The 18,525-nt window shown below is 46.8% G+C and overlaps 1 protein-coding gene across 1 annotated transcript in view; it reads right to left on the minus strand.

Moving 5' to 3' along the window:
- Window positions 1–18,525, minus strand: part of LOC106596918 (uncharacterized) — a 192,047-nt gene that overhangs the window by 50,655 nt on the left and 122,867 nt on the right. The window contains exon 3 of the mRNA XM_082977244.1: window positions 18,065–18,358. Coding sequence (XP_082833370.1) covers window positions 18,065–18,358 — 294 coding nt within the window. The remainder of the gene's footprint in view (window positions 1–18,064; window positions 18,359–18,525) is intronic.

The following is an 18,525-nucleotide window of genomic DNA, read 5'->3' on the forward strand; positions in this document are numbered from 1 at the left end:
TCTACAGACTGTTGGATGACCCCAGTAACTACATGAAGCTGGTGACTCTACAGACTGTTGGATGACCCCAGTAACTACATCCAGCTGGTGACTCTACAGACTGTTGGATGACCCCAGTAACTACATCCAGCTGGTGACTCTACAGACTGTTGGATGACCCCAGTAACTACATCCAGCTGGGGACTCTACAGAGCTGTTGGATGACCCCAGAGTAAACTACATCCAGCTGGTGACTCTACAGACTGTTGGATGACCCCAGTAACTACATCCAGCTGGGTGACTCTACAGACTGTTGGATGACCCCAGTAACTACATCCAGCTGGGGACTCTACAGACTGTTGGATGACCCCAGTAACTACATCCAGCTGGTGACTCTACAGACTGTTGGATGACCCCAGTAACTACATCGCAGCTGGTGACTCTACAGGACTGTTGGATGACCCCAGTAACTACATCCAGCTGGTGACTCTACAGACTGTTGGATGACCCCAGTAACTACAGCCAGCTGGTGACTCTACAGACTGTTGGATGACCCCAGTAACTACATCCAGCTGGTGACTCTACAGACTGTTGGATGACCCCAGTAACTACATCCAGCTGGTGACTCTACAGGACTGTTGGATGACCCCAGTAACTACATCCAGCTGGTGACTCTACAGACTGTTGGATGACCCCAGTAACTACATCCAGCTGGTGACTCTACAGACTGTTGGATGACCCCAGTAACTACATCCAGCTGGTGACTCTACAGACTGTTGGATGACCCCAGTAACTACATGCAGCTGGTGACTCTACAGACTGTTGGATGACCCCAGTAACTACATCCAGCCTGGTGACTCTACAGACTGTTGGATGACCCCAGTAACTACATCCAGCTGGTGACTCTACAGACTGTTGGATGACCCCAGTAACTACATCCAGCTGGTGACTCTACAGACTGTTGGATGACCCCAGTAACTACATGAAGCTGGTGACTCTACAGACTGTTGGATGACCCCAGTAACTACATGAAGCTGGTGACTCTACAGACTGTTGGATGACCCCAGTAACTACATCCAGCTGGTGACTCTACAGACTGTTGGATGACCCCAGTAAACTACATCCAGCTGGTGACTCTACAGACTGTTGGATGACCCCAGTAACTACATCCAGCTGGTGACTCTACAGACTGTTGGATGACCCCAGTAACTACATCGAAGCTGGTGACTCTACAGACTGTTGGATGACCCCAGTAACTACATCCAGCTGGTGACTCTACAGACTGTTGGATGACCCCAGTAACTACATGCCAGCTGGTGACTCTACAGACTGTTGGATGACCCAGTAACTACATGCCAGCTGGTGACTCTACAGACTGTTGGATGACCCCAGTAACTACATCCAGCTGGTGACTCTACAGACTGTTGGATGACCCCAGTAACTACATCCAGCTGGTGACTCTACAGACCTGTTGGATGACCCCAGTAACTACATGCCAGCTGGTGACTCTACAGACTGTTGGATGACCCCAGTAACTACATCCAGCTGGTGACTCTACAGACTGTTGGATGACCCCAGTAACTACATCCAGCTGGTGACTCTACAGACTGTTGGATGACCCCAGTAACTACATCCAGCTGGTGACTCTACAGACTGTTGGATGACCCCAGTAACTACATCCAGCTGGTGACTCTACAGACTGTTGGATGACCCCAGTAACTACATCCAGCTGGTTGACTCTACAGACTGTTGGATGACCCCAGTAACTACATCCAGCTGGTGACTCTACAGACTGTTGGATGACCCCAGTGACTACATCCAGCTGGTGACTCTACAGACTGTTGGATGACCCCAGTAACTACATCCAGCAGGTGACTCTACAGACTGTTGGATGACCCCAGTGACTACATCAAGCTGGTGACTCTACAGACTGTTTGGATGACCCCCAGTAACTACATCGAAGCTGGTGACTCTACAGACTGTTGGATGGACCCAGTAACTACATGCAGCTGGTGACTCTACAGACTGTTGGATGACCCCAGTAACTACATCCAGCTGGTGACTCTACAGACTGTTGGATGACCCCAGTAACTACATCCAGCTGGTGACTCTACAGACTGTTGGATGACCCCAGTAACTACATCCAGCTGGTGACTCTACAGACTGTTGGATGACCCCAGTAACTACATCCAGCTGGTGACTCTACAGACTGTTGGATGACCCCAGTAACTACATCCAGCTGGTGACTCTACAGACTGTTGGATGACCCCAGTAACTACATCCAGCTGGTGACTCTACAGACTGTTGGATGACCCCAGTAACTACATCCAGCTGGGTGACTCTACAGACTGTTGGATGACCCCAGTAACTACATCCAGCTGGTGACTCTACAGACTGTTGGATGACCCCAGTAAACTACATCCAGCTGGTGACTCTACAGACTGTTGGATGACCCCAAGTAACTACATCCAGCTGGTGACTCTACAGACTGTTGGATGACCCCAGTAACTACATCCAGCTGGTGACTCTACAGACTGTTGGATGACCCCAGTAACTACATGAAGCCTGGTGACTCTACAGACTGTTGGATGACCCCAGTAACTACATCCAGCTGGTGACTCTACAGACTGTTGGATGACCCCAGTAACTACATCCAGCTGGTGACTCTACAGACTGTTGGATGACCCCAGTAACTACATCCAGCTGGTGACTCTACAGACTGTTGGATGACCCCAGTAACTACATCCAGCTGGTGACTCTACAGACTGTTGGATGACCCCAGTAACTACATCCAGCTGGTGACTCTACAGACTGTTGGATGACCCCAGTAACTACATGCAGCTGGTGACTCTACAGACTGTTGGATGACCCCAGTAACTACATCCAGCTGGTGACTCTACAGACTGTTGGATGATCCCAGTAACTACATGCAGCTGGTGACTCTACAGACTGTTGGATGACCCCAGTAACTACATCCAGCTGGTGACTCTACAGACTGTTGGATGACCCCAGTAACTACATCCAGCTGGTGACTCTACAGACTGTTGGATGACCCCAGTAACTACATCCAGCTGGTGACTCTACAGACTGTTGGATGACCCCAGTAACTACATCCAGCTGGTGACTCTACAGACTGTTGGGTGACCCCAGTAACCTACATCCAGCTGGTGACTCTACAGACTGTTGGATGACCCCAGTAACTACATCCAGCTGGTGACTCTACAGACTGTTGGATGACCCCAGTAACTACATCCAGCTGGTGACTCTACAGACTGTTGGATGACCCCAGTAACTACATCCAGCTGGTGACTCTACAGACTGTTGGATGACCCCAGTAACTACATCCAGCTGGTGACTCTACAGACTGTTGGATGACCCCAGTAACTACATCCAGCTGGTGACTCTACAGACTGTTGGATGACCCCAGTAACTACATCCAGCTGGTGACTCTACAGACTGTTGGATGACCCCAGTAACTACATCCAGCTGGTGACTCTACAGACTGTTGGATGACCCCAGTAACTACATGCCAGCTGGTGACTCTACAGACTGTTGGATGACCCCAGTAACTACATCCAGCTGGTGACTCTACAGACTGTTGGATGACCCCAGTAACTACATGAAGCTGGTGACTCTAGCTGGTGACTCTACAGACTGTTGGATGACCCCAGTAACTACATGAAGCTGGTGACTCTACAGACTGTTGGATGACCCCAGTAACTACATCCAGCTGGTGACTCTACAGACTGTTGGATGACCCCAGTAACTACATCCAGCTGGTGACTCTACAGACTGTTGGATGACCCCAGTAACTACATCCAGCTGGTGACTCTACAGACTGTTGGATGACCCCAGTAACTACATCCAGCTGGTGACTCTACAGACTGTTGGATGACCCCAGTGACTACATGAAGCTGGGGACTCTACAGACTGTTGGATGACCCCAGTAACTACATGCAGCTGGTGACTCTACAGACTGTTGGATGACCCCAGTAACTACATCCAGCTGGTGACTCTACAGACTGTTGGAAGACCCCAGTAACTACATGAAGCTGGTGACTCTACAGACTGTTGGATGACCCCAGTAACTACATGCCAGCTGGTGACTCTACAGACTGTTGGATGACCCCAGTAACTACATGAAGCTGGTGACTCTACAGACTGTTGGGTGACCCCAGTAACTACATCCAGCTGGTGACTCTACAGACTGTTGGATGACCCCAGTAACTACATCCAGCTGGTGACTCTACAGACTGTTGGATGACCCCAGTAACTACATCCAGCTGGTGACTCTACAGACTGTTGGATGACCCCAGTAACTACATCCAGCTGGTGACTCTACAGACTGTTGGATGACCCCAGTAACTACATGACAGCTGGTGACTCTACAGACTGTTGGATGACCCCAGTAACTACATCCAGCTGGTGACTCTACAGACTGTTGGATGACCCCAGTAACTACATCCAGCTGGTGACTCTACAGACTGTTGGATGACCCCAGTAACTACATCCAGCTGGTGACTCTACAGACTGTTGGATGACCCCAGTGACTACATGAAGCTGGGGACTCTACAGACTGTTGGATGACCCCAGTAACTACATCCAGCTGGTGACTCTACAGACTGTTGGATGACCCCAGTAACTACATGCAGCTGGTGACTCTACAGACTGTTGGAAGACCCCAGTAACTACATCCAGCTGGTGACTCTACAGACTGTTGGATGACCCCAGTAACTACATCCAGCTGGTGACTCTACAGACTGTTGGATGACCCCAGTAACTACATCCAGCTGGTGACTCTACAGACTGTTGGGTGACCCCAGTAACTACATGAAGCTGGTGACTCTACAGACTGTTGGATGACCCCAGTAACTACATCCAGCTGGTGACTCTACAGACTGTTGGATGACCCCAGTAACTACATCCAGCTGGTGACTCTACAGACTGTTGGATGACCCCAGTAACTACATCCAGCTGGTGACTCTACAGACTGTTGGATGATCCCAGTAACTACATGAAGCTGGTGACTCTACAGACTGTTGGATGACCCCAGTAACTACATCCAGCTGGTGACTCTACAGACTGTTGGATGACCCCAGTAACTACATCCAGCTGGTGACTCTACAGACTGTTGGATGACCCCAGTAACTACATCCAGCTGGTGACTCTACAGACTGTTGGATGACCCCAGTAACTACATCGAAGCTGTGTGACTCTACAGACTGTTGGATGATCCCAGTAACTACATGAAGCTGGTGACTCTACAGACTGTTGGATGACCCCAGTAACTACATCCAGCTGGTGACTCTACAGACTGTTGGATGATCCCAGTAACTACATGAAGCTGGTGACTCTACAGACTGTTGGATGACCCCAGTAACTACATCCAGCTGGTGACTCTACAGACTGTTGGATGACCCCAGTAACTACATCCAGCTGGTGACTCTACAGACTGTTGGATGACCCCAGTAACTACATCCAGCTGGTGACTCTACAGACTGTTGGATGACCCCAGTAACTACATGAAGCTGGTGACTCTACAGACTGTTGGGTGACCCCAGTAACTACATCCAGCTGGTGACTCTACAGACTGTTGGATGACCCCAGTAATTACATCCAGCTGGTGACTCTACAGACTGTTGGATGACCCCAGTAACTACATCCAGCTGTTGACTCTACAGACTGTTGGATGATCCCAGTAACTACATGAAGCTGGTGACTCTACAGACTGTTGGATGACCCCAGTAACTACATCCAGCTGGTGACTCTACAGACTGTTGGATGACCCCAGTAACTACATCCAGCTGGTGACTCTACAGACTGTTGGATGACCCCAGTAACTACATCCAGCTGGTGACTCTACAGACTGTTGGATGACCCCAGTAACTACATCCAGCTGGTGACTCTACAGACTGTTGGATGACCCCAGTAACTACATCCAGCTGGTGACTCTACAGACTGTTGGATGACCCCAGTAACTACATCCAGCTGGTGACTCTACAGACTGTTGGATGACCCCAGTAACTACATCCAGCTGGTGACTCTACAGACTGTTGGATGACCCCAGTAACTACATGAAGCTGGTGACTCTACAGACTGTTTGATGACCCCAGTAACTACATGAAGCTGGTGACTCTACAGACTGTTGGATGACCCCAGTAACTACATCCAGCTGGTGACTCTACAGACTGTTGGATGACCCCAGTAACTACATCCAGCTGGTGACTCTACAGACTGTTGGATGACCCCAGTAACTACATCCAGCTGGTGACTCTACAGACTGTTGGATGACCCCAATGACTACATGAAGCTGGGGACTCTACAGACTGTTGGATGACCCTAGTAACTACATGAAGCTGGTGACTCTACAGACTGTTGGATGACCCCAGTAACTACATGAAGCTGGTGACTCTACAGACTGTTGGAAGACCCCTGTAACTACATGAAGCTGGTGACTCTACAGACTGTTGGATGACCCCAGTAACTACATCCAGCTGGTGACTCTACAGACTGTTGGATGACCCCAGTAACTCACATGAAGCTGGTGACTCTACAGACTGTTGGGTGACCCCAGTAACTACATGAAGCTGGTGACTCTACAGACTGTTGGATGACCCCAGTAACTACATCCAGCTGTTGACTCTACAGACTGTTGGATGATCCCAGTAACTACATGAAGCTGGTGACTCTACAGACTGTTGGATGACCCCAGTAACTACATCCAGCTGGTGACTCTACAGACTGTTGGATGACCCCAGTAACTACATGAAGCTGGTGACTCTACAGACTGTTGGATGACCCCAGTAACTACATCCAGCTGGTGACTCTACAGACTGTTGGATGACCCCAGTAACTACATCCAGCTGGTGACTCTACAGACTGTTGGATGACCCCAGTAACTACATCCAGCTGGTGACTCTACAGACTGTTGGATGACCCCAATGACTACATGAAGCTGGGGACTCTACAGACTGTTGGATGACCCTAGTAACTACATGAAGCTGGTGACTCTACAGACTGTTGGATGACCCCAGTAACTACATGAAGCTGGTGACTCTACAGACTGTTGGAAGACCCCTGTAACTACATGAAGCTGGTGACTCTACAGACTGTTGGATGACCCCAGTAACTACATCCAGCTGGTGACTCTACAGACTGTTGGATGACCCCAGTAACTACATGAAGCTGGTGACTCTACAGACTGTTGGGTGACCCCAGTAACTACATGAAGCTGGTGACTCTACAGACTGTTGGATGACCCCAGTAACTACATCCAGCTGTTGACTCTACAGACTGTTGGATGATCCCAGTAACTACATGAAGCTGGTGACTCTACAGACTGTTGGATGACCCCAGTAACTACATCCAGCTGGTGACTCTACAGACTGTTGGATGACCCCAGTAACTACATCCAGCTGGTGACTCTACAGACTGTTGGATGACCCCAGTAACTACATCCAGCTGGTGACTCTACAGACTGTTGGATGACCCCAGTAACTACATCCAGCTGTTGACTCTACAGACTGTTGGATGATCCCAGTAACTACATGAAGCTGGTGACTCTACAGACTGTTGGATGACCCCAGTAACTACATCCAGCTGGCTGACTCTACAGACTGTTGGATGACCCCAGTAACTACATCCAGCTGGTGACTCTACAGACTGTTGGATGACCCCAAGTAACTACATCCAGCTGGTGACTCTACAGACTGTTGGATGACCCCAGTGACTACATCCAGCTGGTGACTCTACAGACTGTTGGATGACCCCAGTAACTACATCCAGCTGGTGACTCTACAGACTGTTGGATGACCCCAGTAACTACATCCAGCTGGTGACTCTACAGACTGTTGGATGACCCCAGTAACTACATCCAGCTGGTGACTCTACAGACTGTTGGATGACCCAGTAACTACATGAAGCTGGTGACTCTACAGACTGTTGGATGACCCCAGATAACTACATCAAGCTGGTGACTCTACAGACTGTTGGATGACCCCAGTAACTACATGCAGCTGGTGACTCTACAGACTGTTGGATGACCCCAGTAACTACATCCAGCTGGTGACTCTACAGACTGTTGGATGACCCCAGTAACTACATCCAGCTGGTGACTCTACAGACTGTTGGATGACCCCAGTGACTACATGAAGCTGGTGGACTCTACCAGACTGTTGGATGACCCCAGTAACTACATGCAGCTGGTGACTCTACAGACTGTTGGATGACCCCAGTAACTACATGAAGCTGGTGACTCTACAGACTGTTGGATGACCCGTAACTACATGAAGCTGGTGACTCTACAGACTGTTGGATGACCCCAGTAACTACATCCAGCTGGTGACTCTACAGACTGTTGGATGACCCCAGTAACTACATGAAGCTGGTGACTCCACACACTGTTGGGTGACCCCAGTAACTACATGAAGCTGGTGACTCTACAGACTGTTGGATGACCCCAGTAACTACATCCAGCTGGTGACTCTACAGACTGTTGGATGACCCCAGTAACTACATGAAGCTGGTGACTCTACAGACTGTTGGATGACCTCAGTAATCTACATCCAGCTGGTGACTTACAGACTGTTGGATGACCCCAGTAACTACATCCAGCTGGTGACTCTACAGACTGTTGGATTACCCAGTAACTACATGAAGCTGGTGACTCTACAGACTGTTGGATGACCCCAGCAACTACATCCAGCTGGTGACTCTACAGACTGTTGGATGACCCCAGTAACTACATCCAGCTGGTGACTCAACAGACTGTTGGATGACCCCATAGACCACATCCAGCTGGTGACTCTACAGACTGTTGCGATAACCCAGAACTACATCCAGCTGGTGACTCTACAGACTGTTGGATGACCCCAGTAACTACATGAAGCTGGTGACTTACAGACTGTTGGATGACCCCAGTAACTACATGAAGCTGGTGACTCTACGGAGCTGTTGGGGGTGGCCCCAGTAGACTACATCCAGCTGGGGACTCTCCAGACTGTTGGATGACCCCAGTAACTACATCCAGCTGGTGACTCTACAGAGCTGTTGGATGACCCAGTGACTACATCCAGCTGGCGACTCTACAGACTGTTGGATGACCCCAGTAACTACATCCAGCTGGTGACTCTACAGACTGTTGGATGACCCCAGTGACTACATCCAGCTGGGGACTCTACAGACTGTTGGATGACCCCAGTAACTACATCCAGCTGGTGACTCTACAGACTGTTGGATGACCCCAATGACTACATGAAGCTGGTGACTCTACAGACTGTTGGATGACCCCAGTAACTACATCCAGCTGGTGACTCTACAGACTGTTGGATGACCCCAGTAACTACATGAAGCTGGTGACTCTACAGACTGTTGGATGACCCCAGTAACTACATCCAGCTGGTGACTCTACAGACTGTTGGATGAGCCCAGTAACTACATCCAGCTGGTGACTCTACAGACTGTTGGATGACCCCAGTAACTACATCCAGCTGGTGACTCTACAGACTGTTGGATGACCCCAGTAACTACATCCAGCTGGTGACTCTACAGACTGTTGGATGACCCCAGTAACTACATCCAGCTGGTGACTCTACAGACTGTTGGATGATCCCAGTAACTACATGAAGCTGGTGACTCTACAGACTGTTGGATGACCCCAGTAACTACATGAAGCTGGTGACTCTACAGACTGTTGGATGATCCCAGTAACTACATCCAGCTGGTGACTCTACAGACTGTTGGATGACCCCAGCAACTCACATCCAGCTGGTGACTCTACAGACTGTTGGATGACCCCAAGAACTACATCCAGCTGCGTGACTCTACAGACTGTTGGATGACCCCAGACTGACATCCAGCTGGTGACTACTACAGACTGTTGGATGCACCCAGTAATTACATCCAGCTGGTGACTCTACAGACTGTCTGGATGACCCCAGTAACTACATCCAGCTGGTGACTCTACAGACTGTTGGATGACCCCAGTAACTACATGAAGCTGGTGACTCTACAGTCTGATGGATACCCCAGTAACCACATGAAGCTGGTGACTCTACAGACTGTTGGATGACCCCAGTAGACTACATGAAGCTGGTGACTCTACAGACTGTTGGATGACCCCAGTAACTACATGAAGCTGGTGACTCTACAGACTGTTGGATGACCCCAGTAACTACATCCAGCTGGTGACTCTACAGACTGTTGGATGACCCCAGTAACTACATCCAGCTGGTGACTCTACAGACTGTTGGATGACCCAGTAACTACATCCAGCTGGTGACTCTACAGACTGTTGGATGACCCCAGTAACTACATCCAGCTGGTGACTCTACAGACTGTTGGATGACCCCAGTAACTACATCCAGCTGGTGACTCTACAGACTGTTGGATGACCCCGAGAACTACATGAAGCTGTGACTCTACAGACTGTTGGATGACCCCAGTAACTACATCAAGCTGGTGACTCTACAGACTGTTGGATGACCCCAGTAACTACATGAAGCTGGTGACTCTACAGACTGTTGGATGACCCCAGTAACTACATCCAGCTGGTGACTCTACAGACTGTTGGATGACCCCAGTAACTACATCCAGCTGGTGACTCTACAGACTGTTGGATGACCCCAGTAACTACATGAAGCTGGTGACTCTACAGACTGTTGGATGACCCCAGTAATTACATCCAGCTGGTGACTCTACAGACTGTTGGATGACCCCAGAACTACATCCAGCAGGTGACTTACAGACTGCTGGGATGACCCCAACTACATGAAGTGGTGACTCTACAGACTGTTGGATGACCCCAGTAACTACATCCAGCTGGTGACTCTACAGACTGTTGGATGACCCCAGTAACTACATGAAGCTGGTGACTCTACAGACTGTTGGATGACCCCAGTAACTACATGAAGCTGGTGACTCTACAGACTGTTGGATGACCCCAGTAACTACATCCAGCTGGTGACTCTACAGACTGTTGGATGACCCCAGTAACTACATCCAGCTGGTGACTCTACAGACTGTTGGATGACCCCAGTAACTACATGAAGCTGGTGACTCTACAGACTGTTGGATGACCCCGGTAACTACATGAAGCTGGTGGCTCTACAGACTGTTGGATGACCCCTAGTAACTACATGAAGCTGGTGACTCTACAGACTGTTGGATGACCCAGTGACTACATCCAGCTGGTGACTCTACAGACTGTTGGATGATCCCAGTAACTACATGAAGCTGGTGACTCTACAGACTGTTGGATGACCCCAGTAACTACATGAAGCTGGTGACTCTACAGACTGTTGGATCACCCAGTAACTACATCCAGCTGGTGACTCTACAGACTGTTGGATGACCCCAGTAACTACATCCAGCTGGTGACTCTACAGACTGTTGGATGACCCCAGTAACTACATGCAGCTGGTGACTCTACAGACTGTTGGATGACCCCAGTAACTACATCCAGCTGGTGACTCTACAGACTGTTGGATGACCCCAGTAACTACATCCAGCTGGTGACTCTACAGACTGTTGGATGACCCCAGTAACTACATCCAGCTGGTGACTCTACAGACTGTTGGATGACCCCAGTAACTACATGAAGCTGGTGACTCTACAGACTGTTGGATGACCCCAGTAACTACATCCAGCTGGTGACTCTACAGACTGTTGGATGACCCCAGTAACTACATGAAGCTGGTGACTCTACAGACTGTTGGATGACCCCAGTAACTACATGAAGCTGGTGACTCTACAGACTGTTGGATGACCCAGTAACTACATCCAGCTGGTGACTCTACAGACTGTTGGATGACCCCAGTAACTACATCCAGCTGGTGACTCTACAGACTGTTGGATGACCCAGTAACTACATCCAGCTGGTGACTCTACAGACTGTTGGATGACCCCAGTAACTACATCCAGCTGGTGACTCTACAGACTGTTGGATGACCCCAGTAACTACATCCAGCTGGTGACTCTACAGACTGTTGGATGACCCCAGTAACTACATGAAGCTGGTGACTCTACAGACTGTTGGATGACCCCAGTAACTACATGAAGCTGGTGACTCTACAGACTGTTGGATGACCCCAGTAACTACATGAAGCTGGTGACTCTACAGACTGTTGGATGACCCCAGTAACTACATCAGCTGGTGACTCTACAGACTGTTGGATGACCCCAGTAACTACATCCAGCTGGTGACTCTACAGACTGTTGGATGACCCCAGTAACTACATGAAGCTGGTGACTCTACAGACTGTTGGATGACCCCAGTAATTACATCCAGTGTGACTCTACAGACTGTTGGATGACCCAGTAACTACATCCAGCTGGTGGACTCTACAGACTGTTGGATGACCCCAGTAACTACATGAAGCTGGTGACTCTACAGACTGTTGGATGACCCCAGTAACTACATCCAGCTGGTGACTCTACAGACTGTTGGATGACCCCAGTAACTACATGAAGCTGGTGACTCTACAGACTGTTGGATGACCCCAGTAACTACATGAAGCTGGTGACTCTACAGACTGTTGGATGACCCCAGTAACTACATCCAGCTGGTGACTCTACAGACTGTTGGATGACCCCAGTAACTACATCCAGCTGGTGACTCTACAGACTGTTGGATGACCCAGTAACTACATCCAGCTGGTGACTCTACAGACTGTTGGATGACCCCAGTAACTACATCCAGCTGGTGACTCTACAGACTGTTGGATGACCCCAGTAACTACATCCAGCTGGTGACTCTACAGACTGTTGGATGACCCCAGTAACTACATGAAGCTGGTGACTCTGAGACTGTTGGATGACCCCAGTAACTACATGAAGCTGGTGACTCTACAGACTGTTGGATGACCCCAGCAACTACCATGAAGCTGGTGACTCTACAGACTGTTGGATGACCCCAGTAACTACATCCAGCTGGTGACTCTACAGACTGTTGGATGACCCCAGTAACTACATCCAGCTGGTGACTCTACAGACTGTTGGATGACCCCAGTAACTACATGAAGCTGGTGACTCTACAGACTGTTGGATGACCCCAGTAATTACATCCAGCTGGTGACTCTACCAGACTGTTGGATGACCCCAGCATGCCCACATCCAGCTGGTGACTGTACAGACTGTTGGATGACCCAGTAACTACATGAAGCTGGTGACTCTACAGACTGTTGGATGACCCCAGTAACTACATCCAGCTGGTGACTCTACAGACTGTTGGATGACCCCAGTAACTACATGAAGCTGGTGACTCTACAGACTGTTGGATGACCCCAAGTAACTACATCCAGCTGGTGACTCTACAGACTGTTTGATGACCCCAGTAACTACATCCAGCTGGTGACTCTACAGACTGTTGGAGGCATTTGCTCTTTGTTTTGGTTGTGTGTTCAGATTATTTGAGCCCAATACAAATAAATGGTAAATAATGTTGTGTTACATTTTTGGAGTCACTTTTATCATCAAAGAAGAATAGAACATGATTCTGAACACTTCTACATTAACGTGGGCGCTGCCATGGTTACGGATAACCCTGAATGAATCTTGAATAACGATGAATGAGGAAGTTACATAGGCATAAATATCATACTCCCCACCACAAAATGCTAACCTCCCTGTTGTTGTAATGGTGAGAGGTTAGCATGTCTTGGTGGTATGATATAAAATGCTAACCTCCCCTGTTATTGTAATGGTGAGAGGTTAGCATGTCTTGGGGGTACGATATAAATGCTAACCTCCCCTGTTATTGTAATGGTGAGAGGTTAGCATGTCTTGGTGGTATGATATAAAATGCTAACCTCCCCTGTTATTGTAATGGTGAGAGGTTAGCATGTCTTGGAGGTATGATATAAAATGCTAACCTCCCCCTGTTATTGTAATGGTGAGAGGTTAGCATGTCTTGGTGGTATGATATAAAATGCTAACCTCCCCTGTTATTGTAATGGTGAGAGGTTAGCATGTCTTGAGTGGTATGATATAAAATGCTAACCTCCCCTGTTATTGTAATGGTGAGAGGTTAGCATGTCTTGGTGGTATGATATAAAATGCTAACCTCCCCTGTTATTGTAATGCGGAGGTTAGCATGTCTTGGGGGTATGACATAAAATGCTAACCTCCCCTGTTATTGTAATGGTGAGAGGTTAGCATGTCTTGGGGGTATGATATAAAATGCTAACCTCCCCTGTTATTGTAATGGTGAGAGGTTAGCATGTCTTGGAGGTATGATATAAAATGCTAGCCTCCCCTGTTATTGTAATGGTGAGAGGTTAGCATGTCTTGGAGGTATTATATGAAATGCTAACCCCCGGTCATTGTAATGGTAGAGAGGTTAGCATGTCGTGGAGGTATTATATAAAATGCTAGCCTCCCCTTCCCTCTCTCTGTCCCTCTCTCTCTCTCTCCCTCTCTCTCTCTCTCTCTCTCTCTCTCTCTCTCTCTGTCTCTCTCTCTCTCTCTCCTCTATATAGTTCCTCTGTTATCTCCTCTCCTGACCCTCAATCTGTGAGAAAGTATCTACAACGAGCTGCAGGTTGACAACAAGACCAGTCTCTAAGGAATCACAACAGCTGAAATGCTATGCAGGCAGCAGCCACAGTGCTGTGTAGAATGAGAGACCAGGAGGATGGAGGAGGGAGATCAGCATTAGGATTCTCACCAGACTAGAATTACATGGAGGGAGGGACGCACTATTGACTGTGTGTGTGTGTGTGTGTGTGTGTGTGTGTGTGTGTGTGTGTGTGTGTGTGTGTGTGTGTGTGAGAGGGGGACGGGGGAGGAAAGTGTAATAAAAATCTAAATCTCACGATAAAGAGATAATATGGTGTGATTATGATGGAGGAGGAGGAGGAGGGAGTTTAGAGGGCAGAGAGGAGGAAGAGGAGGAGGAGGGAGTTTAGAGGGCAGAGAGGAAGAGGAGGAGGAGGGAGGGAGTTTAGAGGGCAGAGAGGAGGAAGAGGAGGAGGAGGGGGGAGTTTAGAGGGCAGAGAGGAAGAGGAGGAGGAGGGGGGAGTTTAGAGGGCAGAGGAGGAAGAGGAGGAGGAGGGGGGAGTTTAGAGGGCAGAGAGGAAGAGGAAGAGGAAGAGGAGGAGGGAGGAGGAAGAGGGAGTTTAGAGGGCAGAGAGGAAGAGGAGGAGGAGGAGGAAGAGGAGTTTAGAGGGCAGAGAGGAAGAGGAGGATGAGGAGGTATAATAGTAGTATAGTAGTAGTATAGCAGTAGTATAGCACCAGTATAGTAGTAGTAGTATAGCAGTAGTATAGTAGTAGTATAGTAGTAGCGCTCTAGTAGTATAGTAGTATTCCAGCAGTATAGTAGTAGTATTCTGCCAGTATAGTAGTAGTATTCTAGTAGTATAGAGGTAGTGCAGTAGTAGTATTCTAGTAGTATAATAGCATTGTTCTAGCAGTATAGTAGCAGTATAGTAGTAGTATAGAGGTAGTACAGTAGTTGTATAGTAGTAGTATTCTAGCAGTATAGTGGAAGTATTCCAGTAGTATAGTAGTAGTAGTAGTATTCTAGTAGTATAGTAGCAGTAATCTGGTAGTATAGAGGTAGTATTCTAGTAGTATAGCAGTAGTATTATAGCAGTATAGTAGAAGTATTCTAGTAGTATAGTAGTAGTATTCCAGTAGCATAGTACTAGTATTCTAGTAGTAGTATAGTAGTAGTTTTCTAGTAGTATAGTAGTAGTATTCTATAGTATAGTGGTGGTATAGTAGTTGTATTCCAGTAGTATAGTACTAGTATTCTAGTGGTAGTATAGTTGTGGTATTCTAGTAGTATAGCGGTAGTATTCTAGTAGTATAGCAGCAGTATAGTAGCAGTATAGTAGTAGTATAGTGGTAGTACAGTAGTTGTATAGTAGTAGTATTCCAGCAGTATAGTAGAAGTAATCTAGTAGTATAGTAGTAGTATTCTAGTAGTATAGTAGTAGTGTTCTAGTAGTATAGTAGCAGTATTCTGGTAGCATAGCGGTAGTATTCTAGCAGTATAGTAGTAGTATTCTAGTAGTATAGTAGTAGTATTCCAGTAGAATTCTAGTGGTATTCTAGTAGTATAGTAGTAGTATTCCAGTAGTATTGTAGTGGTATTCTAGTAGTATAGCAGTAGTATTCTAGTAGTATAGTAGTAGTACTCTAGTAGTAGTATTCTAGTGGTATAGTAGCAGTATTCTGGTAGTATTCTAGTAGTATTCTAGTGGTATAGTAGCAGTATTCTAGTAGTATAGTAGTAGTATTCTAGTAGCATCGTACTAGTATTCCAGTAGTAGTTATAGTAGTAGTATTCTAGTAGTATAGTAGTAGTATTCTATAGTATAGTGGTGGTATAGTAGTTGTATTCCAGTAGTATAGTACTAGTATTCTAGTGGTAGTATAGTTGTGGTATTCTAGTAGTATAGCGGTAGTATTCTAGTAGTATAGCAGCAGTATAGTAGCAGTATAGTAGTAGTATAGTGGTAGTACAGTAGTTGTATAGTAGTAGTATTCCAGCAGTATAGTAGAAGTAATCTAGTAGTATAGTAGTAGTATTCTAGTAGTATAGTAGTAGTGTTCTAGTAGTATAGTAGCAGTATTCTGGTAGCATAGCGGTAGTATTCTAGCAGTATAGTAGTAGTATTCTAGTAGTATAGTAGTAGTATTCCAGTAGAATTCTAGTGGTATTCTAGTAGTATAGTAGTAGTATTCCAGTAGTATTGTAGTGGTATTCTAGTAGTATAGCAGTAGTATTCTAGTAGTATAGTAGTAGTACTCTAGTAGTAGTATTCTAGTGGTATAGTAGCAGTATTCTGGTAGTATTCTAGTAGTATTCTAGTGGTATAGTAGCAGTATTCTAGTAGTATAGTAGTAGTATTCTAGTAGCATCGTACTAGTATTCCAGTAGTAGTATAGTAGTAGTATTCTAGTAGTATAGTAGTAGTATTCTATAGTATAGTAGTGGTATAGTAGTAGTATTCTAGTAGTATAGTAGTAGTAGTAGTACAGTAGTAACAGTGTAGTACCTCTCTCCTACTATAATGCTGTAACACAGTTCCTCCTATAGTTCCTATAGTATAGTAGTAGTATTCTAGTAGTATAGTAGCAGTATTCTAGTAGTATAGTAGTAGTATAGTAGTAGTATTCCAGTGGCATAGTAGTAGTATAGTAGTAGTAGTATAGCAGTAGTATAGTAGTAGTATTCTAGTAGTATAGCAGTAGTATTCTAGTAGTATAGTAGTAGTATTCTAGTAGTATAGTAGCAGTACTCTAGTAGTATAGTAGTAGTATTCGAGTAGCATAGTACCTGTATTCTAGTAGTATAGTAGTACTGTTCTAGCAGTAGTATAGTGGTGGTTTTCTAGAAGTATAGTAGTAGTATAGTGGTAGTATTCTAGTAGTAAGTGTAGTACCTCTCTCCTACTATAATGCTGTAACACAGTTCCTCCTATAGTTCCTATAGTATAGTAGTAGTAGTACAGTAGTAACAGTGTAGTACCTCTCTCCTTCTGTAAGGCTGTAACACCGCCCTTCCTATAGTTCCCAAAGTATAGTAGTAATATAGTATAGTATAGTAGTAGTATAGTAGTAGTATTCTAGTAGTACAGTAGTAGTATAGGTAGTAGTATAGTAGTAGTATTCTAGTAGTAGTATTTTTAGTAGTATAGTAGTAGTATTCTAGTAGTATAGTAGATGTATTCTAGTAGTAGTACAGTAGTAACAGTGTAGTACCTCTCTCCTTCTGTAAGGCTGTAACACCGCCCTTCCCTATAGTTCCCATAGTATAGTAGTAATATAGTAGTAGTATAGTAGTAATAGTATAGTAGTAGTATTCCAGTGGTATGGTAGTAGTATTCTAGTAGTATAGCAGTAGTATTCTAGTAGTATAGTAGTAGTATTCTAGTAGTATAGTAGCATTACTCCAGTAGTATAGTAGTAGTATTCTGGTGGTATGGTAGCAGTATTCTGGTAATATAGTAGTAGTATAGTAGTGGTATTCTGGTAGTATAGTAGTAGTATATTAGTAGTATAGTAGTAGTATAGTAGTAGTATAGTAGTAGTATAGTAGATGTATTCTAGTAGTAGTACAGTAGTAACAGTGTAGTACCTCTCTCCTTCTGTAAGGCTGTAGCACCGCCCCTCCCGACCCTCTATTGGTCAGGAGGTTGATGGAGGATGTCTGTAGAGGAGAGGAGGAGGAGCTCCCTGGAGCTGCCGTTCCCGACAACACCTTTTGTCCGCCGGTCATGTGTGCGGTCACCATGGCAACGGGAGCTGTCTTGGCGACCGGGTTGGCCGGTAGAACGGAGATGGAGAGAGGAGGAGGAGGAGGAGGGGGCTTGATGAGGGAGAGGGGCTTGGTGGTCCCTCCTACGGGGCAACTTCTAACAGCCAGCTTCTTCTGTTGAAGGGAAGGGAGGGAGGGGAGAGGGGAGGGAGAGAGAGAGATAGAGAGAGGAGAGAGGGGAGAGAGAGAGGAGAGAGGGAGGGAGAGAGGGAGAGAGAGGGAGGGGAGAGGAAGGAGGGAGGGGAGAGGAAGGAGGGAGGGAGGGAGGGAGGGAGGGAGGG

Source organism: Salmo salar, chromosome 07, assembly GCF_965601325.2.
Source record: "Salmo salar chromosome 07, fSalSal1, whole genome shotgun sequence".
NCBI lineage: Eukaryota > Metazoa > Chordata > Actinopteri > Salmoniformes > Salmonidae > Salmo > Salmo salar.